This window comes from Enhydra lutris, unplaced genomic scaffold (genome assembly GCF_002288905.1).
Source record: "Enhydra lutris kenyoni isolate GAN:26980312 unplaced genomic scaffold, ASM228890v2 scaffoldscaffold90, whole genome shotgun sequence".
NCBI classification, from domain to species: Eukaryota; Metazoa; Chordata; class Mammalia; order Carnivora; family Mustelidae; genus Enhydra; species Enhydra lutris.
In genome coordinates this window covers 5,720,856-5,745,564 of record NW_019154174.1, presented here as the reverse complement: position 1 = coordinate 5,745,564, position 24,709 = coordinate 5,720,856, and the positions used below count along the sequence as shown (strand labels likewise).

The following is a 24,709-nucleotide window of genomic DNA, read 5'->3' as shown; positions in this document are numbered from 1 at the left end:
AGCTGCGAGGGCCCTTTAAATAGCCAAGCCCCACCCCTCGGAGGCTGCCCTACCCGGACGTGATCTCTAAGGCTGGGCCACGGTGTTTCCCCATCCAAGGGGGGCGGGGGTCTGTAACAGTGCGCTGCTTCCGGGTGTAATTCATACCAGTCCCAACGCCCCCAAACCACTGGTGGGGCCGTGTGTCCCTCCAGGCTTTCCGAGCCCCGTCCTGCCTTCTAGCGCAGCTTGCTTCTGCTGGGGCCGGTAAGACTTCTCGGAGCCTGGGGAGGAAGGTGGGTGGAGGCTTACCCTTGGGAGGTTTGGCTTTTCTTGTTGGACTTTTTTCCTGCCCTTCGAAGTAAAGGTAGGTCAACTTGTTACCTTGCCAACACTCCCCTACCCCCCAAAATCTCAGGCCTCTCCACTTCAGGGTCCCACATCAGAAGTAAGGGCAGAAGAAACTTGGGTCCATTCAGACTCCGTCCTGGGTCCCTGCTGCCAGCCTCTGCTGCCCCCCCTCCTCGGCCCCCCCACCCCCCACCCCGGGCATCTGGGCTCTGGCCTGTCCTCTTAAGCTTTCAGAATGGGATTCCTGTCCCTACCCCCTGCCCCAGATCCTTCATCTCTGCCAAATGTTGAGGCTTTCCTATTTGCCTCGCTTAAGGTTATGCCAGCCGTGGGCCTTGCAGATCCTGTGGGAAGTACTTAGCAAAGCAATCCTGAGGTAGGCTTGACTTCTAGAAGGCGTGGAGGTTGGTGAGCAAAGCTCTTTTTCTCTTTTCGAGGGTGAAAGGAAGGAATGCAAAACTCCTTGATTGCCAGCCTGTGACTGTGGAGATGTCAGAGCCCGCCCTTGACTTCTGGGAAGGTGGGGGATGGTGGTTGATTGAGGCAGATGGCCCTGTGTGGTCTGCTCCCTGCCCCCAGCGGACCCTGGGTTGTGAGGAGAAAGCTGGTTCTTAGAGTGCCAGCCGGTGTGCTCCCTGGGAGCTCCTGCCTGTTTCTGCCTTTGGCACACAGGGCTCCCAGCCTGACCCAGGGTGAGGCTTTCTGGGTGGAGCAGCCACCTTGAATGGATGGCCCTGGGGACAGCCTGAGGTCTCCTAGGTAACTCAGGCTTCTGGGTTGGATGGAGGCTGCCCTCCATCACCCACTCCCCTTGAAGCAGAAAATACTCGCCTGTAAAAGGCCGATCATTTGAAAATACTCAGCCCCAACCAGGTCCGGAGTCCTCCTTTTGTGTTTAGAATCTTAACCTTTCTTCGGGAAAAGCCTGGCCACTTCCTGGTTTGCCAGCTCTCTTCCAGGCTAAGGGCGGAATTCTGAGCCTGTCCTTCGAACATTGGGTGACCCTGAGCCTGAGCCGTGTTGCTTAACTTCTAGGATTAGAGGAATCAGTTAAGGGCAATTAACACCTGGCACAGTCTAAGTCCTTAGTAAGTGGGAGCTGTTATCTGGGGGCTCTTGCTAAAGATCCATGTTCTGGGGTCTCTTCCCCCAGAATCTGGTGCAGCGGGTCTGGGTCAGGCCTGGGAATCAGCGTGAGTCAGAGCCACACTCTTCAGCTGGGTCGTGTGATGGAGCGAGTTTAGAAAACCTTGATCTGGGTCCGGGGTTCTAAAGCCTGGTTCCTGGGTCACTTCTCAACTAGGCAATCTTCTCCTTCAGGGATGAGGGGTTAATTGGGAGCATCCGGGAGGTAGGATGAGGAGAGGAGAAGCAGCATTCTGAGCTGGCAGAATTGTCCCCAGTGAGGCCACTGAGCTGCTCTTCCACGAGGTAGTTGTGGAGCTCAGAGAAGGAAGGAGTGCTTCCTCTTTCCTAGGAAGAGAAGGTCCTAAAACTTTGCTCTTAAACATCATTGCTGGGAGATAAAGTGTCCTAAACGTCCACTCTGGTCCCCTAAAGCTGGCAATAATTTCCCCAAACCAAGCCAGTGTGTAAGCAGCTTCTGTGCAGTCCCTGAGTCAGAAACTCTTCGTTTCTCCGAAACTTAGAATGTTTACAATCAGGGAAATTGCAAAGAGGAGACCCTGTTTATGCCAAATGTCATGTACATTGTCCTAAACCTGGGCTTGATAGAGGTGATGGCGGTGGGCCTCCCCTGCACCTTCCAGCCTGCTTGGGGAAGGGGGCGTGTGTTGGCTAGGGGGCTGGAGAATAAGCAAATGCCGACCCCCCCCCCAAAAGTTTCCCATCTGCGCTCTTCCTGATTCTCCCTCCTCCCAGCCACCCTTTGAGCTCCCCTGCACTGGAGACCTCCTGTGCCCTCTGATCTCTTCACACCCAGGAAATGGTCACTCCTCTTTCCACTTCAGTCTGGGAGACTCCGGCTCTGAGCTAGCAAGTGGCCCAAGATCATGACTGCTCCTCCTTGCTGGGTGTTACAGTCAGCGCGAGAGCTTTTAAATACAGCAGCACTCTGGGTGCCTGGGTGGCTCAGTCTGTCAAGCATCCAACTCTTTTTTTTTTTTTTTTTAAGCTATATTTATTTTAGAGTGAGAGCGCCTGCGGGGGAGGCGGGGTGGGGGTTAGCAGATGGAGTTAGGGGCAGAGGAAGGGAGAGAATCCCAAGCAGACTCCTCGCTGAGCATTGAGCCTAAAGTGTTGCCCCACCTCATGACCCTGACATCATGAGTGGAGCTGAAATCAAGAGTCGGCTGCTTACCCGCCCAGGCGCCCCTAGCATCCAGCATTGATCTCAGCCCAGATGTTGATCTTAAGGTCGTGAGTTCAAGCCCTGTGTTGGGCTCCACGCTGGGTGTAGAGCCTACAGCGGGGGGTAGGGGAGTGGTGGTGGTGGGGGGACAATGTTTGCCCCCACAGCCCTGATGTCAGAATCTGCAGAGATCAGTGGTTTTCAAAGACCTCCAGGGCAGAGAGTAGCTGCTTGAGGCCAGAGCTGCTGGGACTTTAAGGTGCGCCCAGATGGAAAGGAATCTAGTTAAAATGCCAGCCGTCTCAGCAGCTCTTGCAGCCCAAGAAGTCCCCTCGCTAACGAGCTTCAGGCGAGGTGGACCCCGCCCGACGCGGAGCAGCTCGCAGTAAGAAATAAGCCGGTCCCCGAGACACCTGCCCTTGGAGTCACCGCTGGGTGCTCACAGTTGACCCTGAAGGTAGCTGACCGGTAGTGACCAAAGAAACTTCCTGAAAACCATAGTGTTAGGTTCCCTTTTGAGCCAAGACGCTGGTCAAGAACGACCTCTTAACTCAAGGTTGAACCCCACGGCTCATAGCATGTTTCGTTCTCTGCCCCACCACCCATTACTTTCCTATTTTCTTCACGGGTGTGGAGCCGTGTCTGAGGCTTTGGGCAAAAGTTGGCTGGCTCTTGCAGGAGTCTCATGACCCTTGAGGGAGGTGTGGTCTTGCAGAGATGGCCCAGGACAACGGGGCAGATCCTGGAAGCAGGCACCGAAAGGAGGCCTGGGTGGGTTTGGAGTTATGGGGGTGTGCAAACCCGTGTGCTGCCCAGGAGCTTCCCAAGGTCAACACAGTTCTTGACTCTTGTTTTTTGAGGGTCCTCCTACATTGGGAAGAAAATGTTCTGACTGTATGTGTCTGGTAAACCACAGAAGTCTCAATCTGGGACTTGTGACAAACATGGTGCCTGAGTCAGGTCGTTTCCCTGGTTCCCTGGAGAGGCCTCATCTCGAGGCTCCCTTCTGCAGATGATCAGAGTTAAAGAGCAAGAACCTACTGTTCTTGGGTGAAGAGCCGGTGGTCTAGGTGGGAGGCACAGCTGGAGGGCATGGTGGGTTAAGACCCGGTCCTGGTACTGAGACAAGGCCTTGGCTTTGGAACAAGGCGGAAGCACAGGCAGGTCAGCTAGGAGGACTTGCAGCTGACTCACTGAGCTGGGCGAGGCTCTCAGCCTCCCTGACTGGGCCCAGCTGGGGTGACAGATGGTGGAGAGGTCTCAGCCATAGGGAGTGGAGCATTGTCCAAAAAGGACTCATTGGAGGCTGTTCCTGGGGCCTGCTTCCCAGGCCTGCATGGCCTTCTACTGTTAAGCACTTCCCTGGGGGGGGTGCCTCATGGAGCCCTGTCCACACCTCCGTTTATAGCCCTTAGCCCTTCCTCTCCCCCATCTGGCTTCCTGGCCAGGCTTCCACCCTGCAGAGAACTTGGCAGGGGAGCAGCTGGAAAAGGCTTTACTTGGCTTTCAGATGCCCCTTCTTTGCTAGTCTTCTAGCCCCACAGCTGGGGTGACAGGAGACTTGCCATCTTTCTGACCAGTCAACGGGCGGGGGGAGAGGGGGACCCTCTGGTGCTAGGCCGCACCCCCTGATTAAGAGAGCTGGAGCTCAGGCAGTAAGCCACATGAAGAGCCGGGCTCTGTTCCAAATACTTTATGATGACCTCAGTCGCATAACTCGAGTAGATGCCCCATCCGTTCTCCGTTTACAGGCCCAGGAAATGGGTTTAGGGAGGGCAACAGATTGTCTGAGGTTACCCCAACCAGGAAGGGATCCTGGGGGCTGTTCAGGGGCTTCATCAGGGAGCAGCTTCAGAACCATAGTTGGGAGGGACTGGGCCGAAGAGAGGAAGGAACAAGAAGGTCCAGGTGAAAGTGGGGATGAGAACCCATCCAGGAAAGCTGAAAGTCCGCCCCTTTATTTTCAGACATTACCTGAACACAACAGAAAGGGGAGCTCTGATGTTAGAAAAGCCACTCCTACTGGTTACGGGAAATGAACTTCACATAAAAAGGAGCCACAGAAAAGTATCAGGGTCAAATCCCATACAAAGTTTGAGAGAGAGAACATCCTTTAGGATTGAAAAGTGTACCAGGAAAGTGGTCAAAGCCATAACCTTTCAAAATGAGGTAAGACATTAAGGAAACGGTATAAGGCAGGAAATTGGAACTGTAAGTGGGGGCAGTCTGGCTGACTCCAGGCCCCTAACCACGGTCCCATGCTGCCCTCAGAGAGGGATGGGACCAGCCATTCCCTCCGGACTCTCTTCCCAGTGGTACCCCTGATTTGCGGGGTGGCCTGGAATGATTCAAAGTCCCTATGTGGGACTCCGCCACTTTGAGTTACACTGTGTAATCTGGGATCAACCAGCCTCATTTGGCAACCTTCATTAAAGTGTAATATTGCATTCCTCACTTACACTAGTCACCTTACCGGTACTCAGTAGTGACACGTGGGCAGCCCAAAGAGCACGGCTTCAGAAGATGTCCGTCATTAGAGAAAGTTCTGTTGGATGATGCTGAAGTTGAAGGGTTTTAAGCAGGAGCCTGGCGGGTGATGTGAGTGCAGTGGCCCAGGTGTGGGACAGTGGGGACAATAGGTGGGGACTCTGGTAAGCAGGGAAGCTTGTGTCCCGTCCAAAGGGAGCAGGTGCGACCTGGCTGGCTCTGTCTGGTTCTGCCTAGGTGGGGGCAGGGGGTATGTGGCTTCTGCAAGAGAAGCAGCAAATCAGGAGTCTGAAAACTCGTAATTGTTCGACAGCAGCAACAGAAATGTACAGATTGTGTAAATGAATTAAAACTCCTGGGCCTTGCCTCTGTTCTGTAATTCCGTGGCTTCCGCCTGGTTCTCCTGTGGGAAGCCACACCCTCCTCCTTTCCCCTTTTCTCCTCTCGGTTTGGAAGTTGGGTGAACGGTGGAGTAGAGGAGGTGGCCTTCCTTTCTGGTGGTGGCTTCAAAAACATCTGACCAAAGTCTCAGAAGACAGGACTTTGAGTCCCCTAGCAAACTTTGTTCCCTTTGTGTGACTCCAAGGGATAGGTTGTCCAAAGTCCAAGGCATGTTGGGGTGGGGAGGGCAGGGATGGGGTTTAGGTGCGACCTTCCTGAGCAGGCGGAGCATTGATTGGAACCACCCAGGATGCAGAAGGAGGTGGGAGTGGGGGTGGATGGGATACAGACCCATTTATTCCTTTTCCCTTCCCACCTACTGCCCCGACCCACAACTGCAGGAAACCAAGAGTGGTAACAAACCAGAGAGAACTGGGGAGGAAAGGACTAGAATAATTCGGTGTTTCTAATCCAGCTGATTCTAGGGAGTACCAGTTTCGCCAGGGATTCCTCCCTGGAGAGGCGGCCCATGTCTGGACAGTTCATCCCAGATGGCTTAAAGCGCGTGCACATGTGTGTGTGTGTGTGTGTGTAGGGAGTGGGGCAGACAAAGATCGTGTAAATATTCTTGGGCTGTGGGCTAACATTTCAATACAGCTGGGGCCTCAGGACCCCCTCAAATAAAGGTGCCTGCATCCTTGGAGCCAGGGAGCCACTTGGAGCCAGAACTCCCCGCTGTGTTGGGAAAGGCCACCGCAGCTCCAGAGTTTTTATCTAAAGCCCCTTCCAGTGCGGCAAGCAGTGTGGGAAAGGAAAGGAATAGGCAGAGACCCCTGGGCTTCTGTGGTTATGTATCCAGCAGTTCTCAGCAGGGGTCTGGATGGGCTGTGATGCCCTGAGTGAGAAGAAAGGCAGAGGCCGGCTTGGGACGGTAGAGGGCGAAATGATGGGAACTGCGGGGGTGGGAGGTGGGTGGGGAGGAAGGACCCTCTCCCCCATCCCCAGCTGGGCATGAGGCTTGGTGCTGCCTTTGCCAGGCACTTCCCACCCCCACCCCTGTGCTCATCTTGTATCTGCTCCCCACCTGTCTGTCAGCCTGCTGCCCTGGTCTCAGGAGTTGCCATGGCAACTGAAGAGTCCATCATTCGTATCCCCCCGTACCACTACATCCACGTGCTGGACCAGAACAGCAATGTGTCCCGCGTGGAGGTCGGACCTAAGACTTATATCCGGCAGGACAATGAGAGGTGGGTGCTGGGACCTGGCCATGGGGCGTCTGTTCATCTGGTTCATCTGGTACGATCATCCGTCTCCTTCCTGTTCCCAGGCAGGGTTGTCTTCTGACCAGTCTCAGAAGACAAGACTTGGAGTCCCCTAGCAAACTTTGTTCCCTTTGTGTGACTCCAAGGGATATGTTGGGGACTTTGGAGTTTCTCCCCGTTCGTTGTTCTGCTCAGAAGTGGGAACAGAAGCCCCCTGGGTCCCCACACTGCTTCTCACCCTCCAACAGGATCCTGTTTGCCCCCTTGCGCATGGTGACTGTCCCTCCACGCCACTACTGCACGGTGGCCAACCCTGTGTCCCGGGACCCCCAGGGTGCCGTGCTGTTCGACGTCACAGGGCAAGTACGGCTCCGCCATGCCGACCTAGAGATCCGGCTGACCAAGGACCCCTTCCCCCTGTACCCAGGGGAGGTGCTGGAAAAGGTACCTGACTTTGCTTCCTCTGTGACCATACGTCCTTGTCCCAGGGCTCTGCATGGCCTTCGGATGGACACAAGCTGGGGCTGGGAGAGGGGGCGGGGGTGGCATCTGCTGGTTCTCACCAAGGACAGATCCTTGCTTCCTCCACCTGCCTCTGACCCCCACCTGTGCCCCTCCTTTGAGAGCTGGCAGCCCATCTCCGCACCTGACCTTCCAGGCTCCAGACACTGCTAGAAGCTCCTGACCAGTGTGATGCTAAATGGCTTTGCTAAGAGTGGGCATTCGTTCAAATGGTGCCAGACGCTGGTGGGTGGTGCCCGCAGTGGTGGACACGTCGTGGTCCAGGCTCCGACCCTGGGGACTGCCCCACTGGAAGGCGTCACTGGCCTGTGCTCTTGGCCCAGCCCTTGTGCGTGTTGTCCTCAGGCCCTGGGCCCCGAGCAAACGGGCATCTGCCTTGATGTCCATCTGCCTTTACCTCCTCGCCAGTTGATACTGGTTTACTCTGGGCACCTCTACTCACCGGTGCTTCTTGATCCCGGAAGACTCCAGGCACCACCCCCCCAATCCCCCCGGGGAGCTTTGAGACCTTCCTGCCTACTTAGTGGCAGCTTCTTGGGGAGAAAATTGTGTGCATGTCCGGATAGAAAGTGCTGACGGGTAATTAGAATGTTAACCCTTGAGGAATCTGCGTGAGGAGCCTCCGGGAATTCCTTCTACTATTCTGGCCACTTCTGTGTAAATCTGAAACTATCAAAAGCCAAAAATTCTCCATACCCAGGTCTGACCTCCGATCGGATCAGCTCAGTTGCCCTGTGGGTGGGGAGCAGTGTGTGTGTGTGTGTGCGTGTGTGTGTGTGTTGGGGGGTGGTCTTCAGCCCCAGTGTCTAAATTTCCCTAGGATCCCCAGCCGACCGCCACTCATTCTCTCTCACCCCACATTCTCCAGGCCAGGAGGGCAGGGCCTCTCCCTCTCTCCCTCCTCAGAGCCCAATGTCAAGGAGACGTTCCCTTTCCACCCACCACTCTACTCTTGTCCCTCTCTGCCCCTGTGGCTTCTTTCCTCGGCTTCACTAAGGTGGTGCCTTGCTCCATCCTCCCTCCTCCTCCTCCGCTTTTGACTCCTGGGAACCTCACTAATGTCCTTGCAATAACCCTGTCAATGACTTGGCCTTCTTTTTTTTTTTTTTTTTTTTTAAAGATTTTACTTACTTATTTAACAGAGAGACAGAGATCACAAGTAGGCAGAGCAGCAGGCAGGGGTGGGGGTGTGGAACAGGCTCCCCACCGAGCAGAGAGCCCGACGTGGGACTCGATCCCAGGACCCTGAGATCATGACCTGAGCCGAAGGCAGAGGCTTAACCCACTGAGCCACCCAGGTGCTCCTGACTTGGCCTTCTTGACCTCAACCCTGACCCTTGCCTCTTTTCCTTCTGTTTCAGCCCCTTCCGGTACCCTTGTCCAATGAGGACTTGGTATTACTCCCGCTTGGCCTACCTTGGAAATTCAGCCCCAGCTCCTCACCGTCAGCCTCCCTTTCCTGGGCCTCCTTTGTCCTCAGGGCATCTCAGGGCTTCTCATTCTGTCTTCTCTCTCGTCCCTCAGATCCTCTTCCTGGTCTGTCTTTCCTACTCCAACAGGAGCTTATCATTTTAAGTCTCTTGTGTGCAGGACTCAGGGCAAAGCCCAGTCCTGGCTCGGTGTGACCCTTCACCTGTCCTTTCTGTTCTCACAGAAGATCTCACTGAGATGACAGGAATACAAGTAGCTGATGGGTTGAATGGTTCATTCCAAACCAAGCCCTGTTCAGTGGTTCTCTTCCTTCCTAACCAGCTTTCTACTTCTCTCTGCCTGCCTCTAAATATTTATCATTTTCCACTCTCTTCCTATTTTCTCAAGATTTTATTTATTTCTTGAGAGCGAGTGAGTGAGCACGCATGAGTGGGGAAGGAGAAGCAGACTCCCTGCTGAGCAGGGAGTCCTAGGATAAGGCGGGGGCTCGATCCCAGGACCCCGAGGTCATGACCTGAGCCAGAGGCCGATGCTTAACCAATTAACCACCCAGGCACCCTCTTCCCATTTTCTATCCTCATTTGGACAAATTTGTTATATACTTAGAAATCAAGGCCATCTGGTAGGCTCTGGGTCTGTGTCCCCTTACCTTACTCGGTGTGTGTGCTTTTCTCCTTTCTACCTGCTGGAGCCTCCATCCACTGGGCCTGGGAACCCAGCTCCTCATTCTGTAGCTTTTTTGTTTTGTTTTGTTTTGTTTTTAATCTCAGTGTAATTAACATACAGTAGGACGTTATATAGTGACTCAACAATTCCATGCATGACTCAGTGCTTATCACAGGAAAAGTGTACTCTTAGTCCTGTTTACCTAATTTCCCCATCCCCCCACTCTCCTCCTCTCTGGTGACCATTAGTTTGTTCTCTATAGTTAGGCGTCTGTTTCTTGGTTTGTCTCCCCCCACCCCCTTTATCAGTTTGTTTCTTAAATTCCACATTGAAGTGAAATCATAGGTATTTGTCTTCCTCTGACTTATTTTGCTTAGCATTATCCTCTCTAGATGCATTCACCTCATTGCAAATGGCAAGGTTTCATTCTTTTTTTTTTTTTTTTAAGATTTTATTTATTTGGCAGAGAGAGAGATCACAAGTAGGCAGAGACGCAGGCAGAGGCGGGGTGGGGGGGGAGGTGGGAAGCAGGCTCCCTGCCGAGCAGAGAACCCGATGCCGGGCTTGATCCCAGGACTCTGGGATCATGACCTGAGCCGAAGGCAGAGGCTTAACAGACTGAACCACCCAGGAGCCCTAAGTTTTCATTCTTTATTTATGGCCGAGTCCTATCCCATCGTATGTATGTCCCTCATCTATTCCTTTAGTGATGGACACTTGAACTTTCTCTGTAATTTGGCTATTGTAAATAATGCTGCAGTAAACATTGCGGTACATGTATCCTTTCAAATGAGTATTTTCATATTCTTTGGGTAAATACCCAATAGTGTGATTACTGGATTGTAGAGCCATTCTATTTTTAATTTTTTTAAAAGATTTTTATTTATTTGACAGAGGGAGAGAGCATAACCAGGCAGAGCAGCAGAGGGAGAGGGAGGGGGAGAAGCAGGCTCCCCTCTGAACAGGGAGCCCAATGTGGGGCTCGATCCCAGGACTCTGGGATCATGACCTGAGCTGAAGGCAGATGCTTAACCAGCTGAGCCACCCAGGCGCCCCTCTTTTTAATTTTTTGAGGACCGCCCATACTGTTTCCCAGAGTGGCTGCCCCAGCTTGCATTCTCACCAACAGCGCACAAGAGTTCCTTTTTCTCCACATCTTTGCCAACACTGTTTCTTGTGTTTTTCATTTTAGCCATTCTGACAGGTGTGAAGTGATCGCTCATTATGGTTTTGATTTTCATTCCCCTGATGATGAGTGATATTGAGCATCTTTTTGTGTATCTTTTGGCCATCTGGAGGTCTTTGGAGAAACGTCTATTCATGTCTTCTGCCCAGTTTTAATTGGATTACTTTTTGGTGTTGAGTTGTATAAATTCTTCATGTATTTTGGATGTCGGAGATATCATTGGCAATTATCTTCTCCCATTCTGTAGGTTGTCTTTTAGTTTTGTTGGTTGTTTTCTTTGCTATGCAGAGACTTTTTATTTTGATGTAGTCCCGATGGTTATTTTTGCTTCTTTTTTTTTTTTTTTTCTCTTGCCTCAAGAGACCTATCTAGAAAAATGTTGCTATAGCCAATGTCAGAGGCATGACTGTCTGTGTTGTCTTCTAGGGTTGTTATGGTTTCAGATCTCACATTTAGCTCCTTAATCCACTTTGAGTTAATTTTTGTGTAAGAAAGTGGTGCAGTTTCATTCTTTTGCATGGAGCTGTCCAGTTTTCCCAATGCCATCTGTTGAAAACACTTTTCCCCCATTGCATAATCTTGCCTCCTTTCTCAAAGATTAATTGACCGTACAGTCAAGGCTTTATTTCTGGGCTCTCTGTCCTGTGTCATTGATCTATGTGTCTATTTTGGTGTTGGTACCATACTGTTCTGATCACTACAGCTCTTTCAAGAGCTGGGCTCCTTCCCAGGACCCTGAGATCATGACCTGAGCCGAAGCCAGACGCTCAACCGAGTCACCCAGGTGCCCCTGCCAGTGTAGTTTGAATGAACTTCTGCACGTTGGTGCGTAAGTCTGGTTTGCCATACGTAATTCCATATGATATGCACGAGCTCAGCCATTCTCCTCTTGAATATATTTTAGGGTGTTTCCAATTTATAGGGAAAAATTTTGCCACAAATGTACTTGTCTGTGGTGCATGCTGAAGTTTGCTGCCTTTTTCGATGGGAGAAAATATTGGGGGGCCTGGCTGGCTCAGCCAAAGTGACTTGACCTTGATCTCAGGGTCATAAGTTCAAGTCCTGTGTTGGGCATGGAGCCTACTTAAAATAAAAAAAAAAAGGGGGGGGTGGGTAGAAACTACTAAGCATTGCCAGATCCCAGGATATGCACACCAAATCTAAAAGTATGAACCTTTAGGAGTGGCCTGTAAATTTGATTTCTAGCTATTTACTACCTTTTCTTTCCTTGCTTACATACTCTTTGATACTTGATCCTCTGCCCCATTTCCTCATAAGCCCCTGCATCTGGTCCTTGCCCTCACCTCCACTGAGCTCACTTTGGCAAAGCCCCAAGGCCATCTCACTGCAGCCTAATGGCCATTCTTTCCCTCCCCACCACCCCGATCTGTTGTTCTCCCACATTCCCAATTTTATGTGATGATATCACTGGGTACCCAGTCACCTGAGTTGGAAGCCTGCAGTGATATGGGGGATGAACTGGAAGGAGACAAAGGTGGCAGGTGGAGACCGGTTACTAAGAACTTTCCATCCTTCAGCTGAGAGACGTTGGCAGCTTAGGTGAGGGAAATGGCAGCAGTAGATAAAGGCAGACCCAGCTTTCGATGGAACAGGTAGGAAGTGATGGTAGAATAGATTTGGGAGGGGACAGACCTGCTGGTCTATATGTTCCTTCCAGAATGCGCCCCATTTCCTCCTCCTCCCACACCTTTGCATCCGAAGCCAGCTCTTCCTTTGAACCCCAGCTCAAATGCCACTTCTGAAGGACCTTTCCTAACTTCCTTTGGGCTTTTTGCTGCCTCTGTCTCTTCCCGCTGACACCGCCCATGGTCTTCTTGAAGAGAAAGGTCTGTATCTGTCTTGTCACCTGCTGGAACTTGCAATCCATGAAGCCGGGGCTAGCCTGTGCCCTACCCCCCCACCCCCACTGCCACGGGCCAGCTTTGGGGGGTGTACATCGAAGGCGTCAAGGAAGGGCTTGCCTGCCCAGTGAGCCTCCAGCTCTGCCTCCAACCCCATGTGTGGCCAGTGGGGAGAGTGGAATTACCTGACCTCCTCCACCCCAGGGCCACTCTGGGCAGAGTAAGGCGGGCAGGCAGGCTTCAGGAAGACGGCGGTTCAAGTCCTTTTCCTGTTCCTTACAAGTTGGGTGACCTTGAGCGTGTCTCTTAGCCTCTCTTTGGCTCTCTTTGCTTGTTTTCCTGCCTCCCTCAAACCAAAGACCAAGTGAAGTCCTACTCATAGAAATCTTTCTACAAACTTCTAAAAGGTCTGGGTACTTGTTGCCAGGTGCCTCTTCCTGACAAAGGGAGATGTGATGTCTCCAGGACAGCAGCTGTTTTGTGACCATGAAGCAACACTGCCAACAAAGCCACGTGCCCAAAGTGTGTCTGTTACAGCTGTTCAGGCTTCCCACTTCCTTAACGCTCCCCAGAGGGCCCTGGTGCACACGAAGCCCAGAGGCGTTTCCCGCCTAGATTTGTAGCTCAGAACCACTTCTGAGCGCTTCCTCTGGAGGAACATGTGTCCTTGGCTCACTGGCCGTGAGTCCGCTTGCTCTCTCTTTGTTCTTCAGACCAGATGGCTTTAGGACCACCCCTAGCTTGCATATTCCACTTGGGGGTTTGTCTGGGGACATGGGAAGATTGACACTGTGGCCTCTGACCTCCAGGGTATGGGGTTTGACTCCAGGGGCCATAGTACTGAATGTCCCATGACCTCCCTTCTTCCCCTGTTAGGACATCACGCCCCTACAGGTGGTTCTGCCCAACACTGCCCTCCATCTTAAGGCGTTGCTGGATTTTGTGGATAAGAGCGGAGACAAGGTGGTAGCAGGAGACGAGTGGCTATTTGAAGGACCTGGTAAATTCCTTGTGTTGGCCGGCATTTGGGTCTGAGGCTCCCTGCATTTCCATGATGGCTTTGATCCCTGCCGGACTTCACCCTCTGTACCCCCTTCCCTTCCCAGGCACCTATATCCCCCGGAAGGAGGTGGAGGTCTTGGAGATCATTCAGGCCACAGTCATCAAGCAGAACCAGGCCCTGCGACTGAGGGCCCGCAAGGAGTGCTGGGACCGGGAGGGCAAGGAGAGGGTGACAGGTGGGGTCGATGAAGGGGTGCGGATGGGGGTGGGCGTGGGCGGGCCTTGTCTTGCCTGCGGGTGTGGGGATGGCCCCTTGCAGCCTGGGAGGAAGTGCTTGCCTGGTATGTCTTCGAAGCTTCTGGGGGCCGCCCGTGGCTGCTTTCCCCCCACCCAGCTTCATGTCACCTCTGCCCTGACCCTGTTACCATGAACATGCTGACCTGGCTTTTCTGTCCCCCTCCCCTTTACCATGGGCCAGGGGACAGCAGTCGGCGCCCCTCTCTAGATCAACAAAGCAAGTGTTGGTATACAACTAGCAATTGTATTTGGCCCTTGTGATGTTCTCTGTCTGTGCCAGGAGTGGCTCAGAATGCTCTACAAATGGGAACTCACATAGCCCCAAACCACCTCAAGGCCCTAGGAGTCCCCTTCTTCCTGTGACCTCACTGAGGCCTGGAAGTGAGGTTACTTCCTGGGCTTTATGGTGAGCAAGGGCACTCTTGCTCCTTCCAGAAACGAGACCGTATTTCCCACTCTCTTAGGGGCAGTGCTGCCCACTTCGGGGGGAGGGTAAAGTTCATCTTTGGAGCTCAGAGAAGGCATGGCAGCCTTCGTGAGCCCTTAGGTGGCTTTGCCTATTGTCCTGGGTCGGGGTTGGTTTCCTCTGGCCTCAGAAAATAATTAATGTGGGCACTCTCATCAGGCCCTGGCACCTGAGGCCATGGCATCTCCCCTACAGAGCCTGGCGGGTGCCCTGTTGTCTGGGCTGTGGGATGGGGCAGCTGGGGAGCAGGCCAGGTGACCTTTGACCCTCCCCTCTCCATCCTTGGCCCAGGAGAAGAATGGCTGGTCCGTGCCGTGGGCGCCTATCTCCCAGCAGTGTTCGAGGAGGTTCTGGATTTGGTGGATGCTGTGATCCTCACAGAAAAGGTCTGTGCTCTGGGGATGAAGGGACCCTGGAGTAGGCCTCATTCCTAGTGGCCAGAGAACGTGACAGTAGATGAGAGGCAATATTTCTGGGGCCACTCGCAGAAAAATGTGGAGGTCAGCTCCCTGAGGAGCATCCTGGGTCCTCTGAGGATTAAAAGGTCCTCCTGGGCTGGTAGAGACTGGCATTCTGGCCCTCGAGCACTCGGTGGCCGGTGGGTCTCCCTCCCCTGAGGAAACTGGAGGTCGGTTTCCTCCAATGCCCTGACGTCTTGTTCCACAGACAGCCCTGCACCTCCGGGCTCGGCAGAACTTTCGAGACTTGAGAGGAGTGAGCCGCCGTACCGGGGAGGAGTGGTTGGTGACAGTGCAGGACACGGAGGCCCACGTGCCAGACGTCTACGAGGAGGTGCTAGGGATTGTGCCCATCACCACCCTGGGCCCCCACAACTACTGTGTGATTCTCGACCCGGTTGGACTGGATGGCAAGAACCAGCTGGGGCAAAAGCGTGTGGTCAAGGTAAAGGCCTCCAGCTCTCCGGGAAGGCTGAATGCCCTTGAGGGCTGTGAGGCCCTGGGACCCCTCCCTTCCCTCCTCCCACCCCAGGTCCACTTTCTAGAAGCATCAAGCTTGTTCTGGCTCCCTTGGTGCATTTGCACACCCGAGTTCTGTCTTTTGAGACACTGTACTATGGATCTCCCTGTGCCCCCCAACCTCCGTTTACACGTAGTCTCTTCTGCAGGCCCCTCCTGGGGCCCATCCGTGCCTGCCATCCTGGAAACTTTGTCCTTGTCCTGCACAAAACAAACCTCTTGGTTTATACTTCTCCCCACCTGCTGCCTCACCCTTCCCTTAATGAGACACTGGCCTGCCAGGGATTGGCAGGGATCTGCTGGGAAGCTCCAGACCACAGATATTCTAGTCTTTACGAGTGGTGTGCTTTTCTTGCCAATACACGGTGCTCTTGGAGCAAAAGCACAGACAGCTTGTAAATGAAAGAGTGTCTCTGCGTCCCTGTAACATTTTGCTTCCAGAAACAGGTGGATCTGTCAGTGGATGAATGGGTAACAAATTGTGGCCTCTCCACACAGTGGAATATCCTTTAGCTATAAAAAGAAACAAACGTGTACTGATGCTCGTGTACTAATGATCAGGGTGTACTCACACCTGCTGCTCCACGGATAAACAAACATTCTAAGCAGAAGAGGCCACGCATAAAAAGACCACATATTGCATGATTCCATTTATGTAAAATGTCCCAGATGGGTAAATCCATAGATAGAAATAGATGATCGTTTATAGCGAGTAGGGATGGACAGACATTAGCTGCTGCTGAGTACAGGGCTTTTCAAGGTGATGAAAATATCCTGGGGTTAGAGCACAGTGGTGATTGGACAACTCTGTGGACAGCCCAGAATAGCTAACCTATATACCTTATTTATTTACTTATTTTTAAGGTTTTATTTCTAAGTAATCTCTACACCTAACATGGGGGTCAAACTCAAAACCCCAAGATTGGGGGTTGCACGTTCCACTCAGTGAGCCAGCCTGGCACCTCTGAATTGTGTGTGTGTGTGTGTGTGTGTGTGTGTGTGTGTTTTAAGATTTTTTTTTTTTTTTAAAGATCTTATTTATTTGACAGAGAGAGGGAGATCACAAGTAGGCAGAGAGGCAGGTGTGGGGTGGGGGAAGCAGACTTACCGCTGAGCAGAGAGCCCAATGCGGGGCTCAACCCCAGGACCCTGAGATCATGACCTGAGCCGAAGGCAGAGGCTTTACCCTTAACCCACTGAGCCACCCAGGTGCCCCTTTAAGATTTTTTATTTATTTGACAGACAGAGATCACAAGTTGGCAGAGAGGCAGGCAGAGAGAGAGGAGGAAGCAGGCTCCCTGCTGAGCAGAGAGCCTGATGCAGGGCTTGACCCCAGGACCCTGGGACCATGACCCGAGCTGAAGGCAGAGGATTTAATCCACCAAGCCACCCAGGAGCCTATATATATATAAAAATATACATATATAAAAATATATATATATTAAATATATTTATATATTAAAAATTATATATATATATTTTTAAAGATTTTGTTAGCGAGAGAGCTCAAGTGCACAAGCAGGGGAAACAGCAGGCAGAGGGTGAAGTAGGCTCCCTACTACTACTACTACTTCTACTACTCCCTACTAAGCAGGGAGCCTGATGCAGTACTTGATCCCAGGACCCTGGGATCATGACCTGAAACAAATGCAGACTCTTAACTGACTGAGCCCCCCCAGGCACCCGTGAACTGTATACTTTATTTTTTCCCCTTTTTTAAAATTTCAGTTTCAATTAACATCTAAGGTATTACAGGTTTCAGAGGTAGAGGTCAGTAACTTGAATTGTATACTTTTTTATTTATGCTAAGCAGTGACTATGTAATGTAGTTCTGCTTTTTTTAAATTTTATTTATTTATTTGATAGAGACACACAACAAGAGAGGGAACACAAGCAGGAGGAATGGAAGAGGGAGAAGCAGGCTCCCTGCTGAGCAGAGATCCCGATGCGATGAGGGACTTAATCCCCGGACTCTGGGATCATGACCCAAGCTGAAGGCAGACACCCAATGACTAAGCCACCCAGGCGCCCCTGAATTGTATACTTTAAATGAACAAATTTTATAGCATATAGATTATATCTCAAACATATAATTAAAAAAAAAAAGCCAGATTTGGCCCAACGCCAGGGTCTGCCAATGCCCAGACTACACCATCCCAAGGAAACAAGGCATGGGAGAAACGGCAACAGAAGCTTTCTTCTCAATTGTCAAGCCTGCGAAGGTCCCGCTCACAACCGTGTACAGAATTCGTCAAGGGTGGTTTGGACCACGTGAGGTCTGTAGGCATTTGTAGAGAACCCCCCGGTCCAGACAGTGCCTCACTGTATTACAGCAGGAGTGTGTGTGGGGAGCTTTGGGGGCTCCTGTTCTCAACACAAGCCTGTGACCGCAGGAAGGACTGTCCGGGTTGCAAGTCAGGGACGTAGCCGTGGGCGGCGCCCACTCCTAACCCCGTATCTCTTCCCCAGGGTGAAAAGTCCTTTTTCCTCCAGCCCGGAGAGCGGCTGGAACGAGGCATCCAGGATGTCTACGTGCTGTCAGAGCAGCAGGGGCTGCTGCTGAGGGCCCTGCAGCCCCTGGAGGAGGGAGAAGAAGGAGAGAAGGTCTCCCACCAGGCTGGGGACCGCTGGCTTATCCGGGGGCCCCTGGAGTATGTGCCGTCTGCCAAGGTGGAAGTGGTAGAGGAGCGTCAGGCCATCCCTCTGGATGAGAACGAGGGCATCTACGTGCAGGATGTCAAGACTGGAAGGGTAACAGCTGAGGGATGGGTGTCTTCACTGCTCCATGGCCATGGAGATGGCTTGCGTGGGCTGACGGGGACAGGTGCGCGGTGGGGCGGGAGACTTCGACAGCCTTGATGGTGGCATCTGAGCTGGCTGGCTGGTAGGCGTGAGGGCATTCTGGGGAGTGTTTGCCTTCCCTATTTTTAGAGAGGGAGTAGGGAGGGGCAGAGGGAGAAGGGGAGAGAATCCTGGGCCCCACGCCCAGTGCAGAGCCCAGTGCAGCACCCAGTGCGGCTCAATCTCATGTGACCTGAGGCAGAATCAGGAGTCAGATGCTTAACTGACTGAGCCACCCAGGCACCGCATTAAATAGCTCACTTTAAGTTTGAGGAAACCCCCCAAGGGAGGTGATGAGCCAGGTTTTAGGATGGGGACTCTGGTCCCAGGATAAAGGTCTGACTGGGGAGTGGCCTAGGAGCACCAAGAACCCGTGAAGAACTCCTCTCCCATGTTCTTATCCTGGTGGAATCCTTCCTCTTTGCCCCCTCATCTGAAGCCTTGAACTTGGTTTGACCTAGAACCACATCCCAACCTCTTTCTCTAAGAGTCCAACCTAGAAGTAGAGCTCAGAATCCCAGGGAATGTTAGTGGATATTACCTATTTCCTAGGATTGACTGCCTCTGTCCCTAGGATGCCCTCCAAGTTGCCCAGAGAAGGAAAATTACAGAAGAAATCAGATCGAACCCTTACCACAGACCAGGTTCTCAGCACTAGACCCGGGCGAGGTCCTTCATTCCTCGACCCAGGGAGGTAGCCGGTGGCGGGTCCGTTCTGTGGATGGGGACCTAAAGCCTGGCAGACCCGCTCTGGAGACTGAACCCAGCCACCGCGCTCTACTGCCCCCGAGACCAGCTCTATTTTGGGACAGCTGGCTGGGTCCTTCTCCCTCTTACCTTCCCACATGACGTCCCCTGCCTTGTCCTCCTCTCTCAAGGTACGTGCTGTGATCGGAAGCACTTACATGCTGACCCAGGACGAAGTCCTGTGGGAGAAGGAGCTGCCCCCTGGGGTGGAGGAGCTGCTGAACAAGGGGCAGGACCCTCTGGCCGACAGGGGTGAGAGGGAGACGTCCAAGACCCCTCAGCCCACCACTGTCCGGAACAAGACCCGTGTGGTCAGCTACCGGGTCCCCCACAACGCGGCTGTGCAGGTGTATGACTACAGGGAGAAGAAGGCTCGGTGAGGGGCTGGCTGGGGGGTGGGGGGGCTGGCCGCGGGGGCTGGTGGCGAGGTGGTACAGGTGACTGGGGGGAGGTGCTGGCTGCAGGGTTGGGGGTAAGGTGGGACAGGTGACTGGGGGGGTGAAGGTGAGGGGTTCTCCATGTGTCTGACTCCATGCTCCTTCTGCAGTGTGGTCTTTGGGCCCGAGCTGGTGTCACTGGGTCCTGAAGAGCAGTTCACTGTGTTGTCCCTCTCGGCCGGGAGGCCCAAGCGTCCCCACGCTCGCCGTGCACTCTGCCTGCTGCTCGGGCCTGACTTCTTCACAGATGTCATCACCATCGAGACCGCAGACCATGCGAGGTTGCAGCTTCAGCTTGCCTACAACTGGTGAGTGGCAGGGAGGGACAGCGAGGTCAGTGGTGCCGGGTTCGTCATGGGGGCAGGACGCCCGACTCCATGCCGTGGCCGAGAAGGAAACCCAGCCTGATGCCCAAGGCGGGTGATGGGAAGGTGCAGGCTCCCCTCCCAGGAGTAGGATTTGGTGGACATGGTTGGGGGGACCTCCCCAGCTAAATGTGTCCAGCCAACCACGTAAGGGCAAGGTTCCGCAAATGTCAGCCAGACACGCCCCATTAGAGGGGACATGTGTGGGCAGTTGTCACAAGCACACACTCAGGGGCTCACTGCCTGGGTCCCAGCCCTGCTGCCTGCTAGCTGTGGACCTGGGCAAGGGACTCGGCACTTTCCTCAGTTTCCCGATCTGTAAAATGAGAACGGCCACCATCCACCTCCCAGGGCTGTTGAAAGGGTACAGCGAGGATTAGAGCAGCGCCCCACACCCCACATGTAGTTAGTAGCAGCGCCTGGAGCTGGGGGGGCAGGGGCAGGAGTCCCATCCAGAAGCTGGGCTCCACCTCCACCACCTCTTGGCCAGGACTGTGACAGAGGCAGATGGGTGTGGACATCGCGGGGGCGTGACAGCTAAGAGCATAGACCAGAGTCACGCTCCCCGAGTTCAGCTCTCCACCTTGCCGCAATCCTGTGACTTCGGGCCTGTCCCTTGACCTCCCTGAGCCTCTGTTTCCTCATCTGTGAGAGGGAATAACACCCATCCCTACCACCTAGGGTGGCTGAGAGAATGAGATGGGACCCACCTGGGCGCATGGCGGGTATGAGTTCACCCTCTCCATTGAGAGACCCTGGCCGGTCATAGAGGGTGGGCATCCGAGTCCCTTTCAGAGATGAGAGACTTGCTGTGTCCTGGAGGAAAACGGTGTCCCCATTCTGGGCCTCTTTGCTCACAGGCACTTCGAGGTGAGTGACCGGAAGGACCCTAAAGAGACAGCCAAGCTCTTCTCGGTGCCTGACTTTGTGGGCGACGCCTGCAAGGCCATTGCGTCCCGGGTGCGGGGGGCCGTGGCCTCCGTCACTTTCGACGACTTCCACAAGAACTCCGCCCGCATCATCCGCACAGCTGTCTTCGGCTTTGAGACCCTGGAAACCAAGGAGCCCGAGAGAAGGTCCCTGCCCCAGCCCCGGGACCGGGCCGTCTTCCCCCAGAACGGACTGGTGGTCAGCAGTGTGGACGTGCAGTCGGTGGAGCCCGTGGACCAGCGGACCCGGGACGCCCTGCAGCGCAGCGTCCAGCTGGCCATCGAGATCACCACCAACTCCCAGGAGGCGGCTGCGAAGTGAGTGTGGCCTGGGGGAGGGGCGCCCGCTGCTGACACTGCCCGCTGTGAGCTGGACCTCTCCACGGTCCTTCCTCACCCTCAGCCCTTGGCCAAGACCTGGGTGATGTGGCATCCCCGCCCCAGTCGGCCCGCCGTCCTCCTTAGCAGATAGCGTGGGCCACTTCAAGTACAACCCCGTGCCAACCTGCGCCAGTGGCGTCCTGTCTTGCTTGTGCTAGAACCCAAACTCGCTTCTGTGGCCTTCCAGGCCCTCAGGTGTCCAGCCCTGCCTCCCCCACTCCACCTTCCAGCCTCTCCCCAGGCTCACATGCTCTGATCCCCACCCCCTCCAGCTCCTTTCTGCCCCTTGACAGCACAGCAGGGTTCCCATGGTAGGGCCCTCTGCACTGGCCATTCCCTGGGCTTGGAATGCTTTTCCACCCTAGAGTGCTCCTTGGAGGGCCTCTTTCTTCCTGAAAAGCACCCTCTCTGCCTGGCCCTGCTGTCACTAAACCCGTTTTCAGGGAACTTGTCACTATCAGAAATCACCCGCATTCGTTTGGTTCTCCTGCCTGAAAGGTCGGCTGCATGGAAGCCGGGGCCTCTGTCATGGCTGCATCCCCCGTGCTTAGAATCGCGCCAGGTGGGGCGCCTGGGTGGCTCAGTGGGTTAAAGCCTCTGCCTTTGGCTCAGGTCGTGATCCCAGGGTCTTGGGATCGAGCCCCGCATCAGGCTCTCTGCTCAGCGGGGAGCCTGCTTCCTCTCTCTCTCTACCTGCCTCTCTGCCTACTTGTAATTTCTGTCTGTCAAATAAATAAATAAAATCTTAAAAAAAAAAAAAAAAAAAAAAAAAAAAGAATCGCACCAGGCTGGCAACGTGCACATTCGTCTTCTATTTGTGTGCTGAGTGCCGCCCGTGTGCGCGGTAGATCAGTAGGCCCTGCCTTTGGAGTTCTGTTGGAGATCGGGCCCATGCCAGCATCTTCCCTGTCCCTGTCCCCTCTCCCATCCAGGCACGAGGCTCAGAGGCTTGAGCAAGAAGCCCGCGGCCGGCTCGAGAGACAGAAGATCTTGGACCAGTCCGAAGCTGAGAAAGCTCGCAGGGAGCTCTTGGAGCTGGAGGCTCTGAGGTGGGTTGAGAACCGGAGGAAAAGAGGGCTGGGCCTCTGCAACAGCAGCGGGTGGAGGGAGTGAGGCATGAGGGACACCTGCTCTGGCATAAGTCAAGGCTGGGGGAGGGCCGGGTTGGGCCAGCCGTTCTCCTGGGTGTCCTCTGACTCTTCCTCACCCCCTCTCACACCCCTAGCACCGCCGTGGAGAGCACAGGGACCGCCAAGGCAGAGGCCGAGTCCCGCGCAGAGGCCTTGCGCATCGAGGGGGAGGGCTCCGTGCTGCAGGCCAGGCTGAAGGCGGAGGCCTTGGCCATCGAGACGGTGAGTGGGGCCGACGCCTGTGGGAGGGCAGGGACTTGGGGTTCCCCATCACTGCACCCCAGCACCCCTCAGTTTGTTTCCCAAGATTAAGAGTCTCTTATGGTTTGTCCCCCTCTCTGCTTTCGTGTTTTCTTTCTTTCTTCTCTTCCCCTATGATCCTCTGCCTTGTTTCTCAAATGCCACATACCAGTGAGACCATATGATGTCTCTTTCTGATTGACTTAGTTCGATGAGCATAATACCCTCTAGTTCCAACCTCAGAGAAGGAGAGAGAGAAGCTTAATAAGCAGGCTCCATGCCTAGCTTGGAGCCCCACACAGGGCTTGATCTCACAACCCAGAGATCATGATCTGAGCTGAAGTAGAGAGTCAGATGCTTAACCAACTGAGCCACCCAGGTGCCCCTGTGAAAGCCCTGTTCAAATATTGGGTGGTTTATGAAGTCCTTTGCCCTGTCTGGTGTGTAACACTCGTGCAAATGTCGGCCAGCTTTGTGACAACCTTTGCATTGTCTTACACACGTGGTCTTACTTAATGCTTGACATCCCACTAAGGGGTAAGTAGTATATCCATAGGACAGATGAGGAAACCAAGGCTTAGATTAAGGACTCCCACTGCTCCCTAGCTTAAAAGGTAGCCCAGCGAGGATCCATAGTCGACCAGCAGTTTGCAGTTCCATCCCTTGGCCTCTGGTCCTTCAGGCCTGCTGGTTGGGGGACTTGCTGGACCGTTCCCAGGGGCCCCACAAGGGAAAGAATGCTGCATTTCCCTCTCTTCCAGGAGGCCGAGCTCCAGCGGGTGCAGAAAGTGCGAGAGCTAGAACTAGCCTACGCCCGGTCCCAGCTGGAGCTGGAGGTGAGCAAGGCCCAGCAGCTGGCTGAGGTGGAGGTGAATAAGTTCAAGCAGATGACGGAGGCCCTGGGCCCCGGCACCATCAGGGATCTTGCAGTGGCCGGGCCAGAGATGCAGGTGAGAGTGGGGAGGGAGCAGGAGAGAGAGAGAGAGAGAGAGAGAGAGAGAGAGAGAGAGAGAGAGTGTGTGTGTGTGTGTGTGTGTGTGTGTGTGTGTGTGTGTGAGTGTGACACTCAGGACCATACTTGGAACCCAGAAGGCAGCGCTGGGGGCAGAGGGGCTGGGGGAGGTGGAGATGGGACAGTCCTGTACCCCATGCCCGTGTCCTCTGTTGGGCACTGCACTAGCTTCATCCGGGATGGACAGTAAGCAGCTGAGCCACCAGTCTGTGGTCAGTGCTTTGAAGGAAGTCAGGTGGGTGCTGCTGGATGGCTTAGGGAGAGCGGCTCTGAGGAGGGATACTTGAGGTCAGAGTAGAGTTGACGGGAGCTTCCTGGGAGACGGTCCAAGGACAGAGACACAGAGAACAAAACTCAGTGTGTTTAGGAACAGAAAGGACCACATGGCCGTAACCCAGAGTGAATGGTGAGCGGCTGAAGGCAGGACGGGGATGGCTGGGTCTTCTAGGTCTCCTGTGCCCCAGGAAGAAACTTCAGGTTCCCCGCTCCCCTTCTTCACTTCTTATCCCAGACTTCTCCTGGGAGGATGGCTTGGGTGGCAGCCCTGGTGGCAGATGGATGTGGGTGGGGGCAGAGGAGCAGAGAAAGGGACAAGGGCCTGACTCCCCCTTCCCGGTCGCCTCTTGCCCTTCCAGGTAAAACTGCTCCAGAGCCTGGGGCTCAAGTCGGCCCTCATCACCGATGGCTCCACGCCCATCAACCTCTTCAACACAGCCTTAGGTCTGCTGGGGGTGGGGTCTGAGGGCCAGCCACCGGCCCAGAAAGCAGCCAGCAAGCCCGGCCCCCCGGAGGGCTTGCTTCTTGGGTCCACTCCCGTCCCTCCAGTTCCTGGAGGCAATCACGTCGTGCCTTAACTCTGAGCTGCACTTACCAATAAAACACTTCTGGGCATTGAAACAACCTGGGCCTCGTGTCTGCGTCACAAGGGAGCTTAGTGGATACCCCTGAAATCTTAAGGTAGTACTACGGACTGTCCTCCTCTGTCAGGTGGAGAGGAAACTGAGGCAGAGAGAAGTCCTAGCTGATAGGAATGTGACCCCACAGTCTAAATGGCCAGACGGTCTTTTGGCGGTCAGCCCTCTTGGACCCCCGGTCAGGAAGAGGACACCGCAGGGGAGAGAGTGGCGCCCACCCAGCTGGTCCCTCCGGGGGAGCTCGCGCCAAGTGCTCCAGGGGCCGGGAGGTGTTGGAATCCGGGTCTGGGGGCCCCAGCGCTTGGGCTGCTCCCTCTGGCGCCACCTGCTGGTCACACTGCAGACCTGGCGGGCCTGGGCACTTGTCCCTCAGGGGGAACTGGGGTGCATCCCTGAGGTTCTGGGATGGGCTCTTCAGGAGCAGAGGGAGGAGTCCCCTCTTTCCACCCTCCCCCCACAACCAAGGCAGAGCCCTTTCTTGGGGGAAGCATCCGGGCAGGATCAAATCCTCCTCAAGAGGAGACCTGCTAGTG

At 54.2% G+C, this 24,709-nt stretch overlaps 1 protein-coding gene across 5 annotated transcripts; it reads left to right on the top strand.

The window, feature by feature from the left end:
- The first annotated feature begins 84 nt into the window (after positions 1-84).
- LOC111162211 (major vault protein) lies at positions 85-24,171 on the top strand. Of its 5 annotated transcripts, none has more exons than XM_022526445.1 (15): positions 85-246; positions 6,624-6,756; positions 7,020-7,215; positions 13,315-13,438; positions 13,545-13,676; positions 14,495-14,589; positions 14,870-15,106; positions 17,650-17,931; positions 18,900-19,144; positions 19,316-19,513; positions 20,431-20,817; positions 21,813-21,929; positions 22,106-22,232; positions 23,012-23,200; positions 23,898-24,171. In XM_022526445.1, the coding sequence occupies exons 2-15, from the start codon at positions 6,632-6,634 to the stop codon at positions 24,114-24,116; spliced, it is 2,673 nt and encodes an 890-aa protein (XP_022382153.1). In that variant the 5' UTR covers positions 85-246; positions 6,624-6,631; the 3' UTR covers positions 24,117-24,171. The 5 variants fall into 5 exon arrangements, with proteins under 5 accessions (XP_022382153.1, XP_022382150.1, XP_022382149.1 ...); XM_022526442.1 differs by having other exon boundaries at positions 148-246; positions 6,605-6,756; positions 23,898-24,156; XM_022526441.1 differs by lacking the exon at positions 85-246 and adding an exon at positions 259-346 and having other exon boundaries at positions 6,605-6,756; positions 23,898-24,156.
- Positions 24,172-24,709: the final 538 nt, after the last annotated feature.